This window comes from Ochotona princeps, chromosome 13 (genome assembly GCF_030435755.1).
Source record: "Ochotona princeps isolate mOchPri1 chromosome 13, mOchPri1.hap1, whole genome shotgun sequence".
Taxonomy (NCBI): Eukaryota; Metazoa; Chordata; class Mammalia; order Lagomorpha; family Ochotonidae; genus Ochotona; species Ochotona princeps.
The window spans coordinates 27496817-27515414 of NC_080844.1; the positions used below are offsets into that span (position 1 = coordinate 27496817).

An 18598-nucleotide genomic window follows, 5' to 3' on the forward strand; every position below is an offset into this window, starting at 1 on the left:
TTCTTGGTGCAATAACCTATGTGGATTTCAGATGATAATGTGAAAGTTTATTATAGTCCATAAGCAATCACTACCAGGATTTTGAACCAGAAAATTTCCATTTGAAAGAAAATTAGTCCATATCAGGCACGAACTGACAGTGCATCCATGATCAAAGGACATAAAATATTCAGATATATATGCACACTATCTTGAGTAACACTGGAAAAATATGATGGGAAGAATTCCATTATAAAACTAGGTTACAGCAGAAAAATGCTATGAAGAGAATATGTGATATTTATAAGCAAGAACAATCTATCATACAGCAGTCATTACTATTCCTGAGAATTAAGACAGGCTGACTGGTTATTCTGAACTTGGAACGAAGGAAGTAATGTAACAAGAGCCATTTATAACTATGGTCATTCAAAATAATATAAACAGGGAAAAGTCATTTTGGTTTGAGTAGGTAGAGAAAATTACTCTGTAATTTTTAATGATGTGTTCTGCAATAGAACCAAATTATACAGTGACCATAAACAATATAGCTTAACACTGACAGTACGATTTAATCACCATGTATGACTAAATCTTACAATAATACGGATGCTTACCATCAAATACATGATGCGATTAGAACCTCCTCAGAATGTAATACTAACATAAGACAAACAGGTAAGGAAAAAAATCAGTCAACTATCAGCTAATTTCTCTGAGAAATAATTCTGTGCAAGTTTATTATGGGGTATAAACAGATCAAAGCAAGAAATCAGAAATTAACACACACACACACACACACACACACACACACACATGGATGGAATAGCTTGTAAACAACAAAAAAAACTTGTTTCCTTAAAATTTAAGCCAATATATCCACAGTGGCTCCTCTAAATGTTACTGTTGGTTCTGTCACTGCGGATTCAACCTATGTCAGACTGAAAATAGTCACAGAAAAATGAAATTGCATATGTACTCAACATGCACACTTTTCTCTTGTCATTACTGCCTGAGCAATAGTTTAACAAATACTAATACAGCATTTGTTACATACTTTAAGTTCTTTAGAGAAAACCTCAAGTATACTTGCACAGTAATATGAAAGTACTACACCACTGTAAAGAAGAGATCAGGAAGTCCAGGATTTTGGGTCCACAGGAGTCCTGGAAACAATACCCCATGAATGATAACAGACAACTGTATTCACACCACTACTGTTAAGACAAACATTACTCTTTAGTTTGTAGATGTCCAGAAATATTAAGTCTTTAGGCTTCTGGAATATCCTGCTTGGTGGGTAGGCCTTGGTTGCAAAAACTGTTAACAAAGTGACTTAAAAAGATAGGTTTTGAGCTCTTAGCTGCCATTTCAACCTCGGAAAGTGTTAACTAATGGCATCATTTTGATTTTTGAGCAGGAAAAGAAGAGATAATACAGGCAGATGCCACGTGATTCCCTCCCAACAAAAACTGAAGAAAGCAAAAGCTAAGCTCAACTGAGTTTTAATAGTTGATAACACATATTGTGAATGCAAAATAATGCTGCCCATAATTCCACAGAGAAAGGATTCCATGAAGTAGCATGTTTAACTCACTCCTGTCTTTTAGTACATTTAAATTTCAGTATAGGAGCTTTCAGTATGTTCTGCGTTGTTTCAGTGAACTAGGAAACCTGAGATTTATGCTAGAAGTAAGGATGATCTAATAAAATAACCCTTTTAGCATACACCTGCCTAAACTCATTTCATTTTAATACTGAGCCTTTTACAAAATATCTGTCTTGCTTAATCTTCACATCTCTGTTAGTAGGTACTACTATGAAATACTCTAAAGATAATTTCACCCAATACTAACAATCCATGACAAAGTTGGAGAAATCCTACACAAAGGCTTATGTTTTTAATGTATTTCATTGTCTTCAATCAGCACTTTCTTTTTCAACTCCAACATTCTTTGCTATGACTAGGAGACCACTAGGTCATATTCAACCATGCACAGCTGAAAATAAATGACTAATTCAAATGGATTTCACAAATTTTTTAACAATTTTTAAGATCTTCATTATATTTTATGTTACACTAATATTTATATTGTATAGTTTTATTTTTTGACACTGTAATTGTTCCAGGACAAATCTTAAAATGAAATCAACACAAAAATAGTAAACATCAAAACATATCAAGCAAAAGCCTAAGCCAAGTCTGCTAAGCAATTTGAAAAAAATAATTATTTTTAAAATAACCAATGGTGGACAGAATTTTAACATTAAAATTTTTAATCTGCTTGGAAATGTTTTTGTAATTAAAAATACAAGTTTTGGTCCATTAGAAAAATTGCTCTGTGTTACTTCATTAATTATTCTAAAATAATTGACTCCAACATAATGAAGATTTTTAAAATATTTTTTATTTTCCCATGATTCTTCAAAGTGAATCCAATTAACACATTTAAAGCTGCATAATATTCCAAAACATGAATTTAACAATGTTCACAAAATGGATATCCATACCATTTCACTTTTCTTTCCTGCAATGAACAGCTTTTTAAAATAATGTGCTTAAAGGATAATTTTCCAAGAGTAGAATTACTGAATTAAAGAGTATGAACTTTTTTATGGCTCTTACAATAAATTATTTTGCCCCAAATAATGTCACTTTATGACTCACAGAAATTTATGTGCTAATCCATCACATTTATCATTATGATTTTATCATTTGAAGACTGATAATTCATATATATACATACATATATACACACACACACATATATATATATGTCTTCCTGAAATAGAACCTGACAAAGTAGTAACAATTCTGCAGGATTCATATTATTATTAGTTTCCTGTTACTATCTACCAAAGTAAAATCATTGCAGAAATAATTATTGATATATAAATAACTCTTGAGGGGCCTCTGCCATGACATACTAGTTTAACCTACCTCAGCATGCGGCACCAGAATCCTCTCTAGGCACCTATTTGAGTTCCAGTAGCTCTACATTTGATCAAACTCCATTCTAATGAACCCGGGAAAGATGCAGAAGACCCAAATCCTTAAGCCTTCTTACCCACACGGGAGACTTGAAAGAAGCTCCTGGCTCCTGCCTTTATATCAACCCAGCTCCAGTCATTATTGCCATTGGGGAGTGACCCAGTGGACAGAAGATCTCTGTCTTTCTACTGTATGTAATTCTCTGCCTTTCTAATTAAATAATACTTTCTGAAACTCTTTAACTCTATTTCAAGGATCATTAATTTGAAATGTAGCATATCTTTATGTCTTAGTAAAATATGCTTAAGGCCATTACCTAAACCAATTATGGCAAATGCAATATAGCAGTCAGCATAATAATAATCTTGTTTCAAAGAGAATAAACCATATTTCCCCATTAGGAAGTTTCTAAGTTTCTTTCTGCAATAGCAAAAAAAAAAAAAAGTCTAACTAGGAAAAAAGACTAAAATTAACAAAGGTTCTTATATGAACATAATTCCTGATGAAACCAGAATAATTTTGTCTGTGAAGGAAAAGTTGTACTGGGAATTAGTCTGAATTTCTTAAAACTCACTTCAAAAATCCAATTATCCAAGAAGAACATATTTGGTTGAATCAAATTGTCTATCCCTCCCTTGCATGTTTTATAACAACTCATTTCAAGCAATTTCACATTTCCCCACTGATCACTTAAGGAGTCAAATTTGTATTTTATTTTAATGAAGACATTATAAATTTACTTGTTTTTGTTTACACTGCCATGTTTAGACCTGAACAGTTTCATCACAACAAGCTTACTTTATTCTCCTGTCCTTTGACTTTAACAAACTAATCACCACGGAACTTGATATAGCTCTCTCACCAGAGTTTTACTGGCTGGGTAAAGTATTTACGCACTAAGGTAGTAAGGCATTATGCTAGACTCCTGGGAACCTTTCAAAGATGACTGAGATGATTCCTGTCCTCAAAGAACTTACAATCTAGTTGAAGACAACAAACATACATACAGGTATAATACAAAGCAGAATGTGTTGGTAGTTAAAAACAGAGGTACAAAGTCCTATAGGAACAAAGGATGGTGAGATTAATTCTGGTTGGGGTGATCTGGAAGGCAGGGCCAGCAGAAAAGTAGAAAACTCTGTCCCTCAGAAAATGCAGCAGCATTACAGCCCAGCTGGGTTAGGGTCGAAACCCCACTCCCCACAGAAGGTTTTCCTAAAGGAGATGGAGCCAGGGCCCTAACCCAGTTAGGTGGCTGATTCGTTGATTTCAATTATGAATGTCAACATTTTCTTTCCCTGGTGTAGGTAAATATGTTTTTACAAGTAATTTACTTAAAAAGTAAATGAGTTTTAACAACATTAGCCTACATCAATTAGAATGGCCTCACGTGGTACCCTGGTCATACAGGACCAAGAAAAAACCCAACACCACTCAGCTGTTACATGTGGTGCTTCAATACATGTTTTGCTAGTATGGATATCCTGTAATGAGAGACAATGACACAATTCCAGAGAAGTAACCTGAATATTATACTAGTCATATTTTGTTGGAGGTGTAATTACTTTTAAATTTTAAAACTGAACTTTAGAATAGGCAGGCTAATGAGACAGATCTCTTTTCATCCTGTCATGATCTCAAGGCACTAGTAGGTACAGTGCCAGTTTGCACTATTGCTAGAAATAAAAGGTAGACAAAATAATATAATTAATATGTAGTAATTAACAGGTACCACACGAGGAGTCAAACTAGGAAAAGGATAATAAATACAAACATTTTTAAATACAAAAAGACCCACAGCAAATATTATGAGCACAGAATTAGAAATACTAAGTTTTTAAAACTCAAACACAAAATTATCAGTGCTTCAGTCTATTGCTACCTTAATACACATTCTTCAAATTTACAGAAAAAATCTCATTCTGCTACAGAAATTTAAAAATTCAGAATTCCATTACTGCTGCTTATAGACATACCTGAAGTGTCACTTCAATGAACAGAAAGAAAAACAACAAAAAGATCTTATGTTTGCAAAATGCTTAAGAAACTTCAACTGATTATTTTCTCAAATATTATAAGCATTCTCACTTCACTTTGTCCAATCTTTTTTACACAAATTTTAACAAGGGAGAAAGGAAACAAGAAAGAAGAAAAGGAGTGAGTGAGGGAAGCAGAGTAGGCAGGCCATAGGCACATCTTGACTATCTAGTGTAATGAAGCTATCTCATATAGAACTTTCTTTGAAAATACACTTACAATTCAAAAAGACTGATTAAAAGATTGATTAAACTGAGCAAACTATAAAACATGCAGAAAATGTTGTAAATAGTATCTACAATATAAAGAAAGCTCTTAACAGTATACGAAACACAAAATCCTAATAAATACAAACAATTCATAAGAAAATCAATCTGCTAATAAACATGAGAAAATATATCTATTTAAGGAAAGTGAATTAAAACAATGAAGCAGTATTTTAAATACTAAATTAGCAGAGACATAACTGATAACATTCAATGCTATAATCCCCTTAAGACATAAAATAACCCCTGCTTTTGTATTTCTTCTAAAAATTTTATTTCATTTAAAATGAGATATGAGGGGAAAAATGCTTCTAAGGGTGTGGTAACATAAAATACTTACAAACTGAGAACGATGGCAGTCACTACAACACTTAAATAATTTATGGAGAATAGATTGTTAGATTTTTCTACTTTTCAAGTTCATACTCTTTGATCAGTAATTCTACTACTAGATATCTAAACTCAAAAAGTAATCAGAGATGCAGACAGATTTACATAAAATTTATCACTGTTGAATATTAAACCCCAAATTAGAAACAACTGCAATTCCACGCATTATAAGGAAAAAGGATCATTATAAAATTAAATATTATGCAGCCATTAAGAACTGCCTACTTATTTACTCAGGAGGAAAAGATGAAGCATTGGGTTAAAAAAAAAGGGGGTCTATAATTTAATGCAGTCCTAACTGAAAGTATTTTCTTTAAAAGTAGACTTTATAGCCTGCTACTTATTGAATTTATTAGTTTACTGGGTTTTACTGTGGCATCTTTAGATTTGTTATATGTAGGGTAATATTTGGGAGCAAATTAGGTATCTTCCATGTATTTTTCTGTTATTTTGTGAATAGAATTTCCAACATTACATTGTATAAAAGTGGCAAAAGTGAGCATTCTTGCTGCATTCCTTATCTCATACAAAAACCTTTCATTTTTTACCATCAATGACAATTTGATACAAAATCAACATGCAAAAATTAATTTCCATTTACTAATAATACCATACCACACAGAAGAACAAGCTACACCAAGACACTAACTTAACCATGGAAGTCAAAAATTTGTGCACTGAAAATGACAAAACATTGTTGAATAAGAAAATGTAAATAGATGAAAGGCATTCTATATTCAAGGACTAAAAGACTTACAACTTTTTATATCTGTAAAATTATCTACAGTTTCAAGGCAACCCCAATCAAAATCAAAATGACACCTACCAAAGAACTCCTCAAGTTCATAAAGAATATCACAGTATTATAAAGAGCCCAACAATCCAGAAAACAACTTTGAGAACAAATGCTTGGATTTATTACAAATCCAACAGTAACCTTGTGTGTAGTATTGGCAAACGAAACAAAGCAACCTCCTCCCCCCAAGTATATATAGAGGTAAGCAGCAATCTTTAGAGATCCACAAACAAAGCTTACATACATAATCAAATTACTTTTGAGAAAGGTACAAAACCATTCACCGAAAGCAAGAACAATGCTTTTTAACATACATTTATCTGAGGAAATGAGTATTAACATTAAAAAAAAAAAAGACATGAAGCTAGATCCTTATATCATATAAAACAACTTAAAATGAGTGCAAAAAAAAAAAAAAATAAGGCCTTCAAAAATGTGATCTACATCCAGATTCGACAAACACCTTTTTGACAAATGATGACAAAGACAGGGGAAAAAAGGTAAAAAAAAAAAAAAAAAAAAAAAACCCCGCAACAACAATGTGGTGTTGCAGCAAACTTATCTTCTGCCTGTGGCAATGTCAACCCACACAGGTACCAGTTTGAGTTCTGGCTCCTCTATTGCTGATCCAGCTCCCAGTTAATGGCCTGAGAAATAACTGGGGATTTAAAGCTTCTGGCTCTCAGCTTTAGACTGGTTCAACATTGGCCCCTGTGGCCATTTGGTGAGTTACCAATGGATGATGTCTCTTCCTCCTTCTCCCATAACTCTTTCAAGTAAAATAAATCAATCTCAAAAAAAGAGTAAATAAAGAAATGCTGTTAAGCTCTACATTTTCAAAAAAGTAAGAGATTTGAAGTTTTAAAAGTTATTTATCTCTATTTGAAAGGCAGATTTTACAGAGAAAGATAAAGAAAAGATAAAGAGAAGATCTTCCATCCACTGGTTCACTCCCTAAACGGCTGCAACAATCAGAGCCAAAGTGAGAGCCAGGAGCTTCTTCTGGTTCTTCCACAGGGGCCCCAGCACTTGGGCGATACTCTTGCTGCTTCCCCATGTCATAAGCAGGAAGTAGGATGGAAGTGGAGCAGCTGGGACTTTGGGATGGCACCCTGATGTCATAGGGTGGAGGATTGATTAGCTTTCTGTATGATAGCTCCAGCCCCAAATTTGTTTGATTTAATCAGAATCAAGCCTTTTGTCTGTCAATGGCCAGCATGGACAGAATAAAAAAGTAATGTATGAAGTGGGAAACTCTGCACATCATCTATGTAACAAAGGATTTGTATCTAGAATACAAAACTCCCTAAAACTCAACGGCAAAAGACCAAACAGCCATTTCAAAAATGGAGGAAGAAGACACTTCTCAAATAAAATTTTTTTTTGCAAAGAAAACACACCAACGGCCATATAAGCATATAAAAAGTTGTTTAATGTCACGTTCACTAGAAAAGGTAAATCAAAACTACAGCAAGATTCCATACCACACTTCATAAGGTTACTACTCACTCTTCCCCCAAGTGTACAAAGAGTGCTGCCATGGATGTGGACAAATTATAACCCTTGTCTACCACTGGCAGGAATGTAATATGCTGCATTACATGCACCATAAAAATCGTCACCTTTAGATAGATAAAATCATCTTTATTTTGCTATTTGAAAATTCCTATCTAATCCATTGATCCTGGTATCATTTGCATCTTTAATACTTTGTTTTCTATTAAAAACGTTATGCTTCAACTCATTTAGTTTTTGTCTTTTTAACTTCATAATCTCCTTATACATTTTATTTAAAACCACAGTCAAGGAAATAAACACATTTCACTGTTCTAATCATAGACAAGGATTAACATGACTATCCTTCTAACAAAATTTGGTAATCTTTATAGCTGGTATTATTCCTTCATGAGACTTAAATCATTAAATTTGTTCAAATCTGTTATTTTCTTAAATCTATGTTTACATGAAGTAATTTACCCATTACCTTGAATATATAATTACACTCTTAACATGCTATCATCCACAATGGTTCACAAATTAACAAATCAAGAAAAATCATGTACTACTGAATACAGAAAATATCCTCTTTCATTTTTAAAAATTCCACGTTGCATACAAACTAGGCAGCTATCTCCTAGCAGTCAGTCCTTAATTCAGTTTGATTTCACCTGATTGCATAGAAGAAACTGGATTATCTATGATGAAAGACAACTGAAAAACACGTAAAGCTGCTTAACAAAATGAGTTTTTGAAAATTCTGCAAGATACTTTGTAGATTCTACAGGAATATTAACTCACAACCAACAATATAAACCCATATTAGATTTTTAAAACAGTTAAAAACGCTTAATGAAACAAAAACAGATCTTACCAATGCAGGCCACTGAATCTGCTTGCTCTTTGATCCCTGAGTCTGACTAGGGTCATTCCTTTTGGCCCAGATTAAGTGGTATTCCACCAAGAAAGTTGAAAAATCTTCATAAACTTTAACCCACTCTCGTTTATCCCATTCAAGATCATCAAATTCCACATATACCTATGGAAAAAATAAAATTCCGTAAGGACCACAGAAGAAAGCTGAATAAGGTATTAATACGCTCATTATTTAAATTATCATAGTCCTAGAGTTATTTAATAAACTACTCCCAAGTAATTTCTATGCAAGGGATATAAACCATATCTTCACTAAATAATTACCTGAATGTTGAATAGCACAAACTGATTCATATGTCCTACTTACACACTATGCCTATTCCAGCAATTACAGAAGCAGAAGTTCAGAAACATGTTTTAGGAGTAAAATATTTTTTTATAAATCATATTTTGTCATAATTTCTATCTTTATACTGTCAAACCAGTCAGCGACAACATATAAACACCTAAGCTGAGTTTTATGCAAATAAAGCAAATACTGTGTTTAATCAGAAAAATATTATAACTGGTAACATTCCTAACTGCCTAAGTCAATAATTATGAAGACAGAGTATTTGAAAAACCACACAGACTTACGTATGTACCAAAACTACTAATGTCATTATCTTAAGAAAGAATATAAAGTGAGAAAAGAACCTGGTAAAACATTGTTAGAAATAATTATTTCATAGTAAACATGTCTGTAAACACTTGTGTTATCCCAAGGTATCAGAACTCAAGAGTTCTAAGAACTGGCCACTAAGTAACTAAAAGACTATTACATTTATCTTTTTAAGTATGCATCTTCTACAAGACAAGTCAACATGTAAAAATTATGCTTATGTATAACAACAGACATTAAAAACAGACACATCAGACTATCAAAGGAAGAATTTACAAAAACAAAAAGCCAGCAGTCATGCACTTCACTTAATACTGTTGTGTCCATTCAAATTAGCCTAACCTTGAACTCTTAACATGTGCTGGCACACATGAGTACAGCTCCCTGCTAAACTGCGTAGGGAAACTTTGGAAAATGGTCAAGTGCTTGGGCCTTGCAGGCACATGGGACAGCCGGAAGAAACTGCTAGTTCCGTGCTTCAGACAGGACCAGCTTGTTCTACTGCAGCCGTCTTGAGGAGTAAACCAGTGCATGAAAGGATCTCTTTCTCGTCCTGTTCTTTTCTGTTAAGTTTGTCATTCAAATAAATAATCAAATCTTTAAAAAATAGAATATTTCCTGTCCTATATGGTTTGATTGCTTAAAAATAACAAACGGGTTTCAGTTAGCTTGGAGACATATTCAATTAACATGCATACCTATTCAAATAAGGATACTAAAAATTAATTCAGTTTAAATTGTACTTTCTACTGTGTTTTTGTTTTAGGGGCTCTATACACACCACAATCTTTATCCATGTTGCATTGTTCATGAGAAAAAATACTATATTTCTTTTTATTTATTTATTTATTTTTATTGGAAAGTCAGATATACAGAGAGGAGGGGAGACAGTGAGAAAGATCTTCCGTCCGATTATTCACTCCCCAAGTGAGCCGCAAAGGCCAGTGCTGCGCCGATCTGAAGACGAGAACCAGGAACCTCCTCCAGGTCTCCCACACGGGTGCAGGGTCCCAAGGCCTCGGGCTGTCCTCGACCTCTTTCCCAGGCCACAAGCAGGGAGCTGGATGGGAAGTGGAGCTGCCGGGATTAGAACTGGCGCCCATATGGGATCCCAGCACGTTCAAGGCGAGGACCTTAGACACTAGGCCATGTTGTCGGGCCCAAAAAATACTATATTTCATGTTATTTGGATATACACAGTAAAATTACAAGCTTGATAAAAAACCTTAGTCTAAGAAACCCATTTGAGAAGATAGTTCAGGTTAGCATTATCCAAGTTATTGCCTGAAAGCTGTATATAAGTCACTCGTTACTACATCACTGCATTACTACAATACAAATCTTACAACAATCAATATATGAAGAAAGGAGGTGTATTTTGGTTTACAATTTTGGAGGTTAGCAGTACAAGATGGGGCAGTACCGACGGCTTAGCATGTGGTGATACTGTTTTTGTTGTCTTAGTTGTCTGTTCTGCTTGTGTATTGGCAAGATCCAAGTAGTCTCTCACAAAAGTCATCAGTATGTAATCATGGAGGCCTACCTAGTAACCTCATTCAATCTAATCACCTTCTCACCAAATTAAGTTTCTACCTACCTAAAACTACTGAAATTAAGAATCTGGGGGCTTAGTATGATGGCTCAGTGGCTAAATCCTCGCCTTGCACATGCCCAGTTCATATCCCCGATTGCTCCACTTCTCATCTAGCTCCCTGCTTGTGGCCTGAAAAGACAGTAGAGGACGGCCTTAGAACCCTGGACCCACATGGCAGACCCTGAAGGAGCTCCTGGCTTTGGAACAGTTCAGCTTAGCCCTTATGGCCACTTGAGGAGTGAATCAGCAGATGGAAGACCTTTCTATGTGTAAATATGATCTGCCTTTCCAATAAAAACAAATAAACCTTTTTGACAAAGAAAATTTAAAAAAAAAATTTTGAACAGCAGGCAGTCAAAACACCTCCTGTAACACTTGAGTATATCCTATGAGTGTCCATTCCAATCTCAGCTGCTGCATTTCCAATCCAACTCACTGCTAAATGCTCCTAAAAAAGCTGCAGATGGCCCAAGTGCTTGGGCACCTCTCATGGGAAACCTGGGTGAAGTCTGGTTACTAGCTGCACTTAGTCCAGCCCTGATCATTAGGTTACTGTGGCTATTTGGGAAGTAAACCTACAGATGGAAGAGCTCCCTCTGTTTCTATAGTTCTACCATTCAAGTGAACAAAATAATTTTTAAAAAATGTAAAAGAATTTGGGATGAAACTGGTTCTTTGGGGGGACGTCCAAAGCTTCACATCTCTAAATGTTACCACACAGGAATTTAGGTCTGTGTGGCCTTTAGACCTAACGGCCAGCAGGTTCTGGCAAGATCAGCACTGCCAACAACTATTTAGCTATTTAGGACACCTGGTGTCTCCCTAATCCTAGGAACTGCTTGAACAGGAAGTGGGAGAACAGTTGTACAGCAAACTGCAGCCTCAGCAAGGAATCTCAGGGGGTGGAGAGCCAGGAGCTGGGCTATGCAGACAGTGGTGCAAGTCTACCATACAGTCTCGAACTAAAACTCGCTGGAGAGTGGCACAAGTGACTGCAAGCAAAGAACTGTGTTAAGTAAACCACAATAAGTAAAATCGAATTGTGGGTGACATGCTCTGAGAAGAAGAATCTGCTAACCACAAGTACAATGATCAAGAGCAAGAGACAGAGGCACAACAAATATTACTGAAGACTCCCCTGCAAAAGAGTAAAAGTCTTTTGCCAACCTCAGAGTTAACTGAGGAATACATAGAGAAAATGGAGGATAAAGAATTCATCACACTTGTTATAAAGTTTCTTATCAATGACAAGCAGCACATATTAGAGTTCAAGGAACTTAAAGAATATGTCACACAGGAAATAGAAACACTGAAACAAAATCAAGTAGAATTATTGGGAATGAGGGATACAAAGGAGCAAATTAACATACAATGGAGAGTCTCCATAATAATGAACCAGAAGAAAGAATCTCAGAATTGGAAGATATGTCTTGCCACAATGGTAAAATAATCAAAAAGCTGGAAGCAGAGTTGAATCAAGCGAAAAAAGGTACTCAAGAACGAAAGGACATTATTAAAAGGCCAAATATAAGAATTATGGGAGTTCAGGAGGTGCAGAAAGAGGAGCTGAGCTTAAAAGTGCATTTAATAAAATAGTAAAGGAAAATTTCCCTAATCTAGAGAAAAAATTGGGAAACAACATCCAGGAGGGGCACAGCACTCTCAACAGGACTGACCAAAACTGATCTTCACCATGACACATAATCAAGTTCTCTTCAATGGAACTTAAGGAAAAGGTCCTTAATGTGCTTGAGAAAAAAGTCAATTGACCTACAGAGGAATGGCAATTAAACTCACAGCTGACCTCTCACAGGAAACTACAGGCCAGAAGAGAATGGAACAACATATTCCAGATTCTAAAAGCAAAACAATTGTCGGCCCAGAATAACATACCCAGCAAAGCATTCCTTTGTCTTTGAAAATGAAGTAATATTCTTTCACAGTAAAGTTGAAGAATATGTCTCTCCCAAACCTGTTCTACAAATGAAACTTAAAAATGTTCTCTTGACAGAGAAAAGGAACAGCACCCACCAAAGCCAAAGGCATAATATGTGAAGAACACCCCAGTACAATAACAGAAGACCCATTGCTAAAATGAAAGGACCAATTTACAACCCACTCATTTTAATCCTGAATGCAAAAGGTTTAAACTTCTCAATCAAATGTTATAGATTAGTAGCCTTGATTTAAAAAAAAATCATTTATCTGCAGCTTATAGCAGACACATCTTACCAACAAAGATCAGCAGAAACTATATCTCATGGATTGTTTTTTAAAGATTTATTTGTTTTTATTGGGAAGTGAGAAATCCAGAAAGGAAGATGTTCCATCTGTTGATTCACTCCTCAACTGGTCACAATGGTCGCAGTTGCGCTGATCTGAAGCCAGGAGCCAGAAGCCTCTTCCGGGTCTCCCATGCAGATGCAGGGTCCCAAGGCTTTGGGCTATCCTCCACTGCTTTCCCAGGCCACTACCAGGGAGTTGGATGGGAAGTGAGGCTACTGGGACACAAACCAGCACCCACATAGAACTGATCCTGGCACAAGCAAAGGACTTTAGCCGCTAGGCTACTGCATTAGGCCCATCTGACAGATTTTGATTTTTTTAAATTCTCATTTCTTCAGGTTTTTTCCTAGTATTAAATTCTTCATTGACTCATAGCTCATACAGCAGCACCATTTTCTCCAAGAAGATTCGCAATTTTCTTTTTCATTTCTTCAGTAACGCATTAGTATTTTGGTAGCATGTTACTTCAAGAAGTACTGGAGGTACCCTTTGACATTTGTGTGAGCCAGGTCTGGAGGCAAACCAGGCAGGTTGTTCTGCAGCACACACAGCACAAATGTAAGCCAGGATGGGTGGCAGGCCACACTGGGTAGGACCACAACACCGGCCAGTTCACATGAGAGCTGGCGCTAGGAGTGGGCCAGGATGGGCAATGGTGATGCACCCACTGGCAAGATCTGGTCTGGGGGAAAGGTGGGCTATATTAGGCTGCAGCACCTGCTACTGAATGCCAAGACTGAGACCAAGCCATCTCAGACTGGGCCACAGCACCCACCAGTACATGCAAGACCCAGGGCTGGGCGCAAGTCTAGTAGGGGAACCTCCAGTACTTCTCTGCTGGGCCGCTGCTTCAATGCATGAATGTGAGAGCTGGGACTGGCTGTGGGTCAGGCTAGACTAGGCTAGACTAGGCTGCTGTACCTGCTAGCATGTGAGAAAGCCAGAATGGGTGTGGGCCAGCCATAGTACGAGCTGGTACGTGTCAGAACTGGGTGCAAATCATGTCAGCCTTGACTGCGGTACTCCCTGGCAGGAACAAGATCTGGGACTGGCAGCATTCCTGGCAGGGGAATTGTTGGCATTCCCCTCCTAGGCTGTACCAATTGTTGATTAAGTAGGAGAACCAGGGCATCTGCAGGTATAATGTGAGGACTGGGTCTGTAGCAGGCTACTGGTTGTGCTGGGCTGCAGCACCCATCAGTTCACATGAGATATGGGCTGAGACAACTAATCAGGCAGCTTGCATCCATCAGTATGCGTGTTCGCTGGTGCAAGTGAAGGACAGAACCTGACTTTGCACTGGCTGGCACACATGAGTCAAGTCTGAAATCACTCCAGGTGAGGTTTCTTGGGGGATTCCCCAACTAAATCACTGGACTCAGACTCTAGCCATCCCCAGAACACCACAGGATATGTGGTCCGACTCGGAGCATATGTGTTGGGACTGGGCCTCCTTAGTTCTGCCTGCGTAGTATAGTAGACAGGATGCTGAAGCACACCTGGGACATAATGGCCAGCTCATCTGGACCAGTAAAGGGCATCAATTGCCTCATCAGTGGACGGAACAAGCTGCCCAACTCTGGCTAAGCTCTGCAGCACATTGCTGGGTCTTTGAACACACTAAGGTGGACTTTGTTGACCAACAGACTTGGAAAGATATTGTCAATCCTGGAGCAACAAAACCAACAACTTCTCAGAACACTCTTCCACACACTGGGGTTCTAACGCATCATCAAATGACTGTCCCCATCCCTAAGTGCAGATGTAGTTTCACACCAAGGAGCGGACCCCTCCCCTGCAGACACAAAAGGGGGGGGGGAAGAAAAATTAAAACATTTGTTCCGCCTATATTTCTTCTTTTTTTTGGTCTGGTAAGAAGACTTTATTAAGAAACTGAATGTCTTTCCACTGTATATAAAGATTTTATTATGTTCTCATTTATAATGATGTGACCTTTCATTTGGCACTTAATCAGAAAGCTTGTATTACTCAATTTTTCATTACTTTAATTAATGTACATGAGAGAAGCAACTTGAAAAGGAAGAAAGTTCATTCTGGCTTACAATTTATGAGGTACACAGACCAAGATTGGGTGACCCCATTGGTTCAGACACCTGATAAGGTTGAAAAGTTGCAGATGAAAAATTACACAAGTCAGGAAGCTGAGAGTTATAGGGAACATACTCACTCAGCTTATAAAACCAACTGCCTCTTGAGAATTACCTTCAGAAGTCAAGGCCTAAATGACCTAGAGAACTCCCACAATGGCCATCTGCCAGACACCATAATTACATCCAGCCTCCATTCTTGATTCATCAATCATTAACATCAAACCATTAATTGTTAGCTTAAGACTTTGGGATTTAAGAGTTACAAAAGTTTTGAGATTCAAATCCTGTTCAAATCTATACCTAGCCAGAGCAATTTAAAGTCATAATTCATCTTCTTTACATATTTAGTATTTTATGTTAAATATCTATTCAGAATGGCCATCAAGTAGTTTATAGTCTTTATTCTTATGATACTAGGAACTACTACTGCTGTATTTTACTTTTCTGGTACTTTTAATTCTCTACCTTTTGCAATAGATTGTTTTTAGAAATTAAGCACAGAAACAGTCTTGTCCTAATATTTAATTATACTAATGTATAGTATTAATGTGATTTGTAGTAACTGTAAAGAACTTAGTACTTACTATAACAAATTAGTAAAAACAACTGTTTGTTATTCTGTCCAATGCTAATTAAATATCTAAATATTTACTATGTTAAATATTTAATATGCTAAATATCTACTTATAGAGAAAAATGCTGTCTTTTATTAATGCAGAAAATGATGTGTGAGACTAAAGTATTTATAAGGTCAGAAACAAATATATTTAACAGGAAATGTACTGATCTTCAAATACGATATTTATATATACCAATTCCATATCACTAAACACATGCAGTATGCATATAACACACTATGCAGCCTATTGTAGGTTTATCACCCCCTGGTCTGCACCATGTTTACAGTACTCGAGCTTCCAAAAATCCACATGTAAACGGACCTAAGTTTCATTCCAGGACTTTGTATGGGTCTCTTTCTGGGGGGTGGGGAGGTAGGAGTCTCTTTTAACCTGTCTTCCTTAATGGACATATCCAAAAATAGAGAGGGAAAAATTGTGACTAGTGTTTGGACATACAGTCAAGGTTCTTCAAAGTGCTGATATGACAGGAAGAAAGAGTAAAATGGGAAAATTAGTGTTTCACAATCTCCTTTTCAACTATTTCCACAGGGCCCACAACTGTCAGGTGAGTGTAATAAGAGTCTTGAATCTGAACTCATAACACAGAGCTTCAGAGTCCATATTTCTAAGGATCATATAAGTTCTAAAAGTAGATTTGGTACTTTTTTTAAAAGATTTATTTATTTTTATCTGAAAGGAAGATGCAAGGATAGACACAGAGAGAAGGTCTTCTGTCCACTGGTTAACTCCCCAGATGTTTGCAAAAGCCAGAGCTGGACTGAACTAAAGTCAGCAGCCAGGAGCATCCTCCAGGTCTCCCACATGGGTACAGGGTCTCAAGGACCTGGGGCATTCTCTGCTGCCTTTCTGGGCCACAAGCAGAAAGCTGAATTGGAAGCAGAGCAGCTGGGTTACGAACTGGTGCCCATATGGGATTCTGGCACTACATGGTGGAGGATTAGCCTATTGAGCCATAGCATCAGACCCAGATTTAGACTTCAATGGGCAAATCGTTACGAGAAAAATCCAACCATTCAGGTTATCTTCTCCTAAATGATGAGTGCATAAAAGAAATATCCTTTATATTCATGTGTCTTTTTCCTGATTAAATACTTTAGCTATATTCAAATATTCTGTCTTGGGTTCTTTGCTTTTTATCCCTTTTCAAGATTATATTCGTTGCACTCAGGTTACCAGAATAAAGGGTGTACAATTCAATAATCTAAAGATCACCCTAAATCAACTCTAGATTTGGTGACTATTACCTTACAGATCCATCATTATATCAGGATGCTAATAAAGTGGCTACTTTATTTAATTACTGGTGTGTCACTGAATCTGCTCTGTTTTCAAACTCCCCAACAGGTCAATTTAGTTCAGTGACCTAGTAAATCCTGATGACAAAAGCTCCTATACTCAATACACCATTAATAAACTATGGATTGACTATAGTTATGCTAACTAGGCATTTAGTAAAGTATGGTAAAGATGGCAAGATCACAGTTTAATTACATTCCATGCTGAAAATAGTTTCACAACGGTAAACTGATTTAAGACATCAGTGAATCAGAAAACTCAGAAGGAGGCCAGCATCACAGAGTAGCAGTTAAGGCTGCCGATTGTAATGCCTGCATCCCATGTAGCTACCTGTAACATCCTGGCTGCTCCACTTCCAATCCAGTTCCCTGTCAAAGGCCTGGGAAAAGCAGGAGAGTGCTTGAACTCCTACCATCCACAAGAAAAACCTGGAGGAAATTCTTGGCTTCAGCCTGAACCAGCCCTGGTCTTGGCATCCTTCTGGGAATGAGCTAGGGAATGGAGTATCTCTCCTCTGTCTCTCCCCACTGCCTCTTTCTCTAACTCCTTCAGGCAGATACAGGAATGTTTAAAAAAAGAGAAGGGATGGGAAAAGAGGGGAAGAGAGAGGAGTGAGGAGGATGGAGGTGGGGAAGAGAGAGGAATGATGGGAAAGAACAGGAGGAGAGGTAGATACAGAGGGGAGTGGCCCTATTGTGGCAAATTCTACCATATTGTAGAACTACCTGGAAAGTGCAAGATTCAGGCAGGACTGGAGTGGGCCCAGCAGGGAAACTAGGCATTCCCCCAGGTGAACCGCTGGACTCAGAATTTCACCATGTGGAGAATCACAGGAGTTGTCATCTGACCATGGAGTACATGTGTAAGAACTGGGCCTCCTCAGTGGCTTAGAGCAGTGGACAGCATACTCAGATGTGTATGAGATATGGCAGCCCATTGGTGTCTGCAGAGGACATTTGGTACCACAGCAGAGGAAGGAGAGCAGAACAAATTGGTCAACTCCCCAGCCAAACGCTGACAGCAAATATCTGGGCGAATTGAGTCTCTAAGGCGGACTATGTCAGTCAATGGACCTTGGAAGGATTTCCTCATCCTTGGATCAATGAGATCAACAGCATTTCAGAACTTTCAGAACCACTTGAACAGAATCCTTGGAGCATGCTTCACATCTGAGAA

At 37.1% G+C, this 18598-nt stretch overlaps 1 protein-coding gene across 3 annotated transcripts in view; it reads right to left on the reverse strand.

Annotated features, from left to right (window-relative positions):
* Nucleotides 1-18598, reverse strand: part of JMJD1C (jumonji domain containing 1C) — a 212561-nt gene that overhangs the window by 129968 nt on the left and 63995 nt on the right. For all 3 annotated transcript variants that reach the window (XM_058671960.1, XM_058671956.1, XM_012926495.2), the window contains exon 2: nt 8832-8996. Coding sequence is in view for 2 of the 3 variants with exons in the window: in XM_058671956.1 (XP_058527939.1) it covers nt 8832-8996 (165 nt within the window). In the remaining variant the exon portion in view is untranslated. The remainder of the gene's footprint in view (nt 1-8831; nt 8997-18598) is intronic.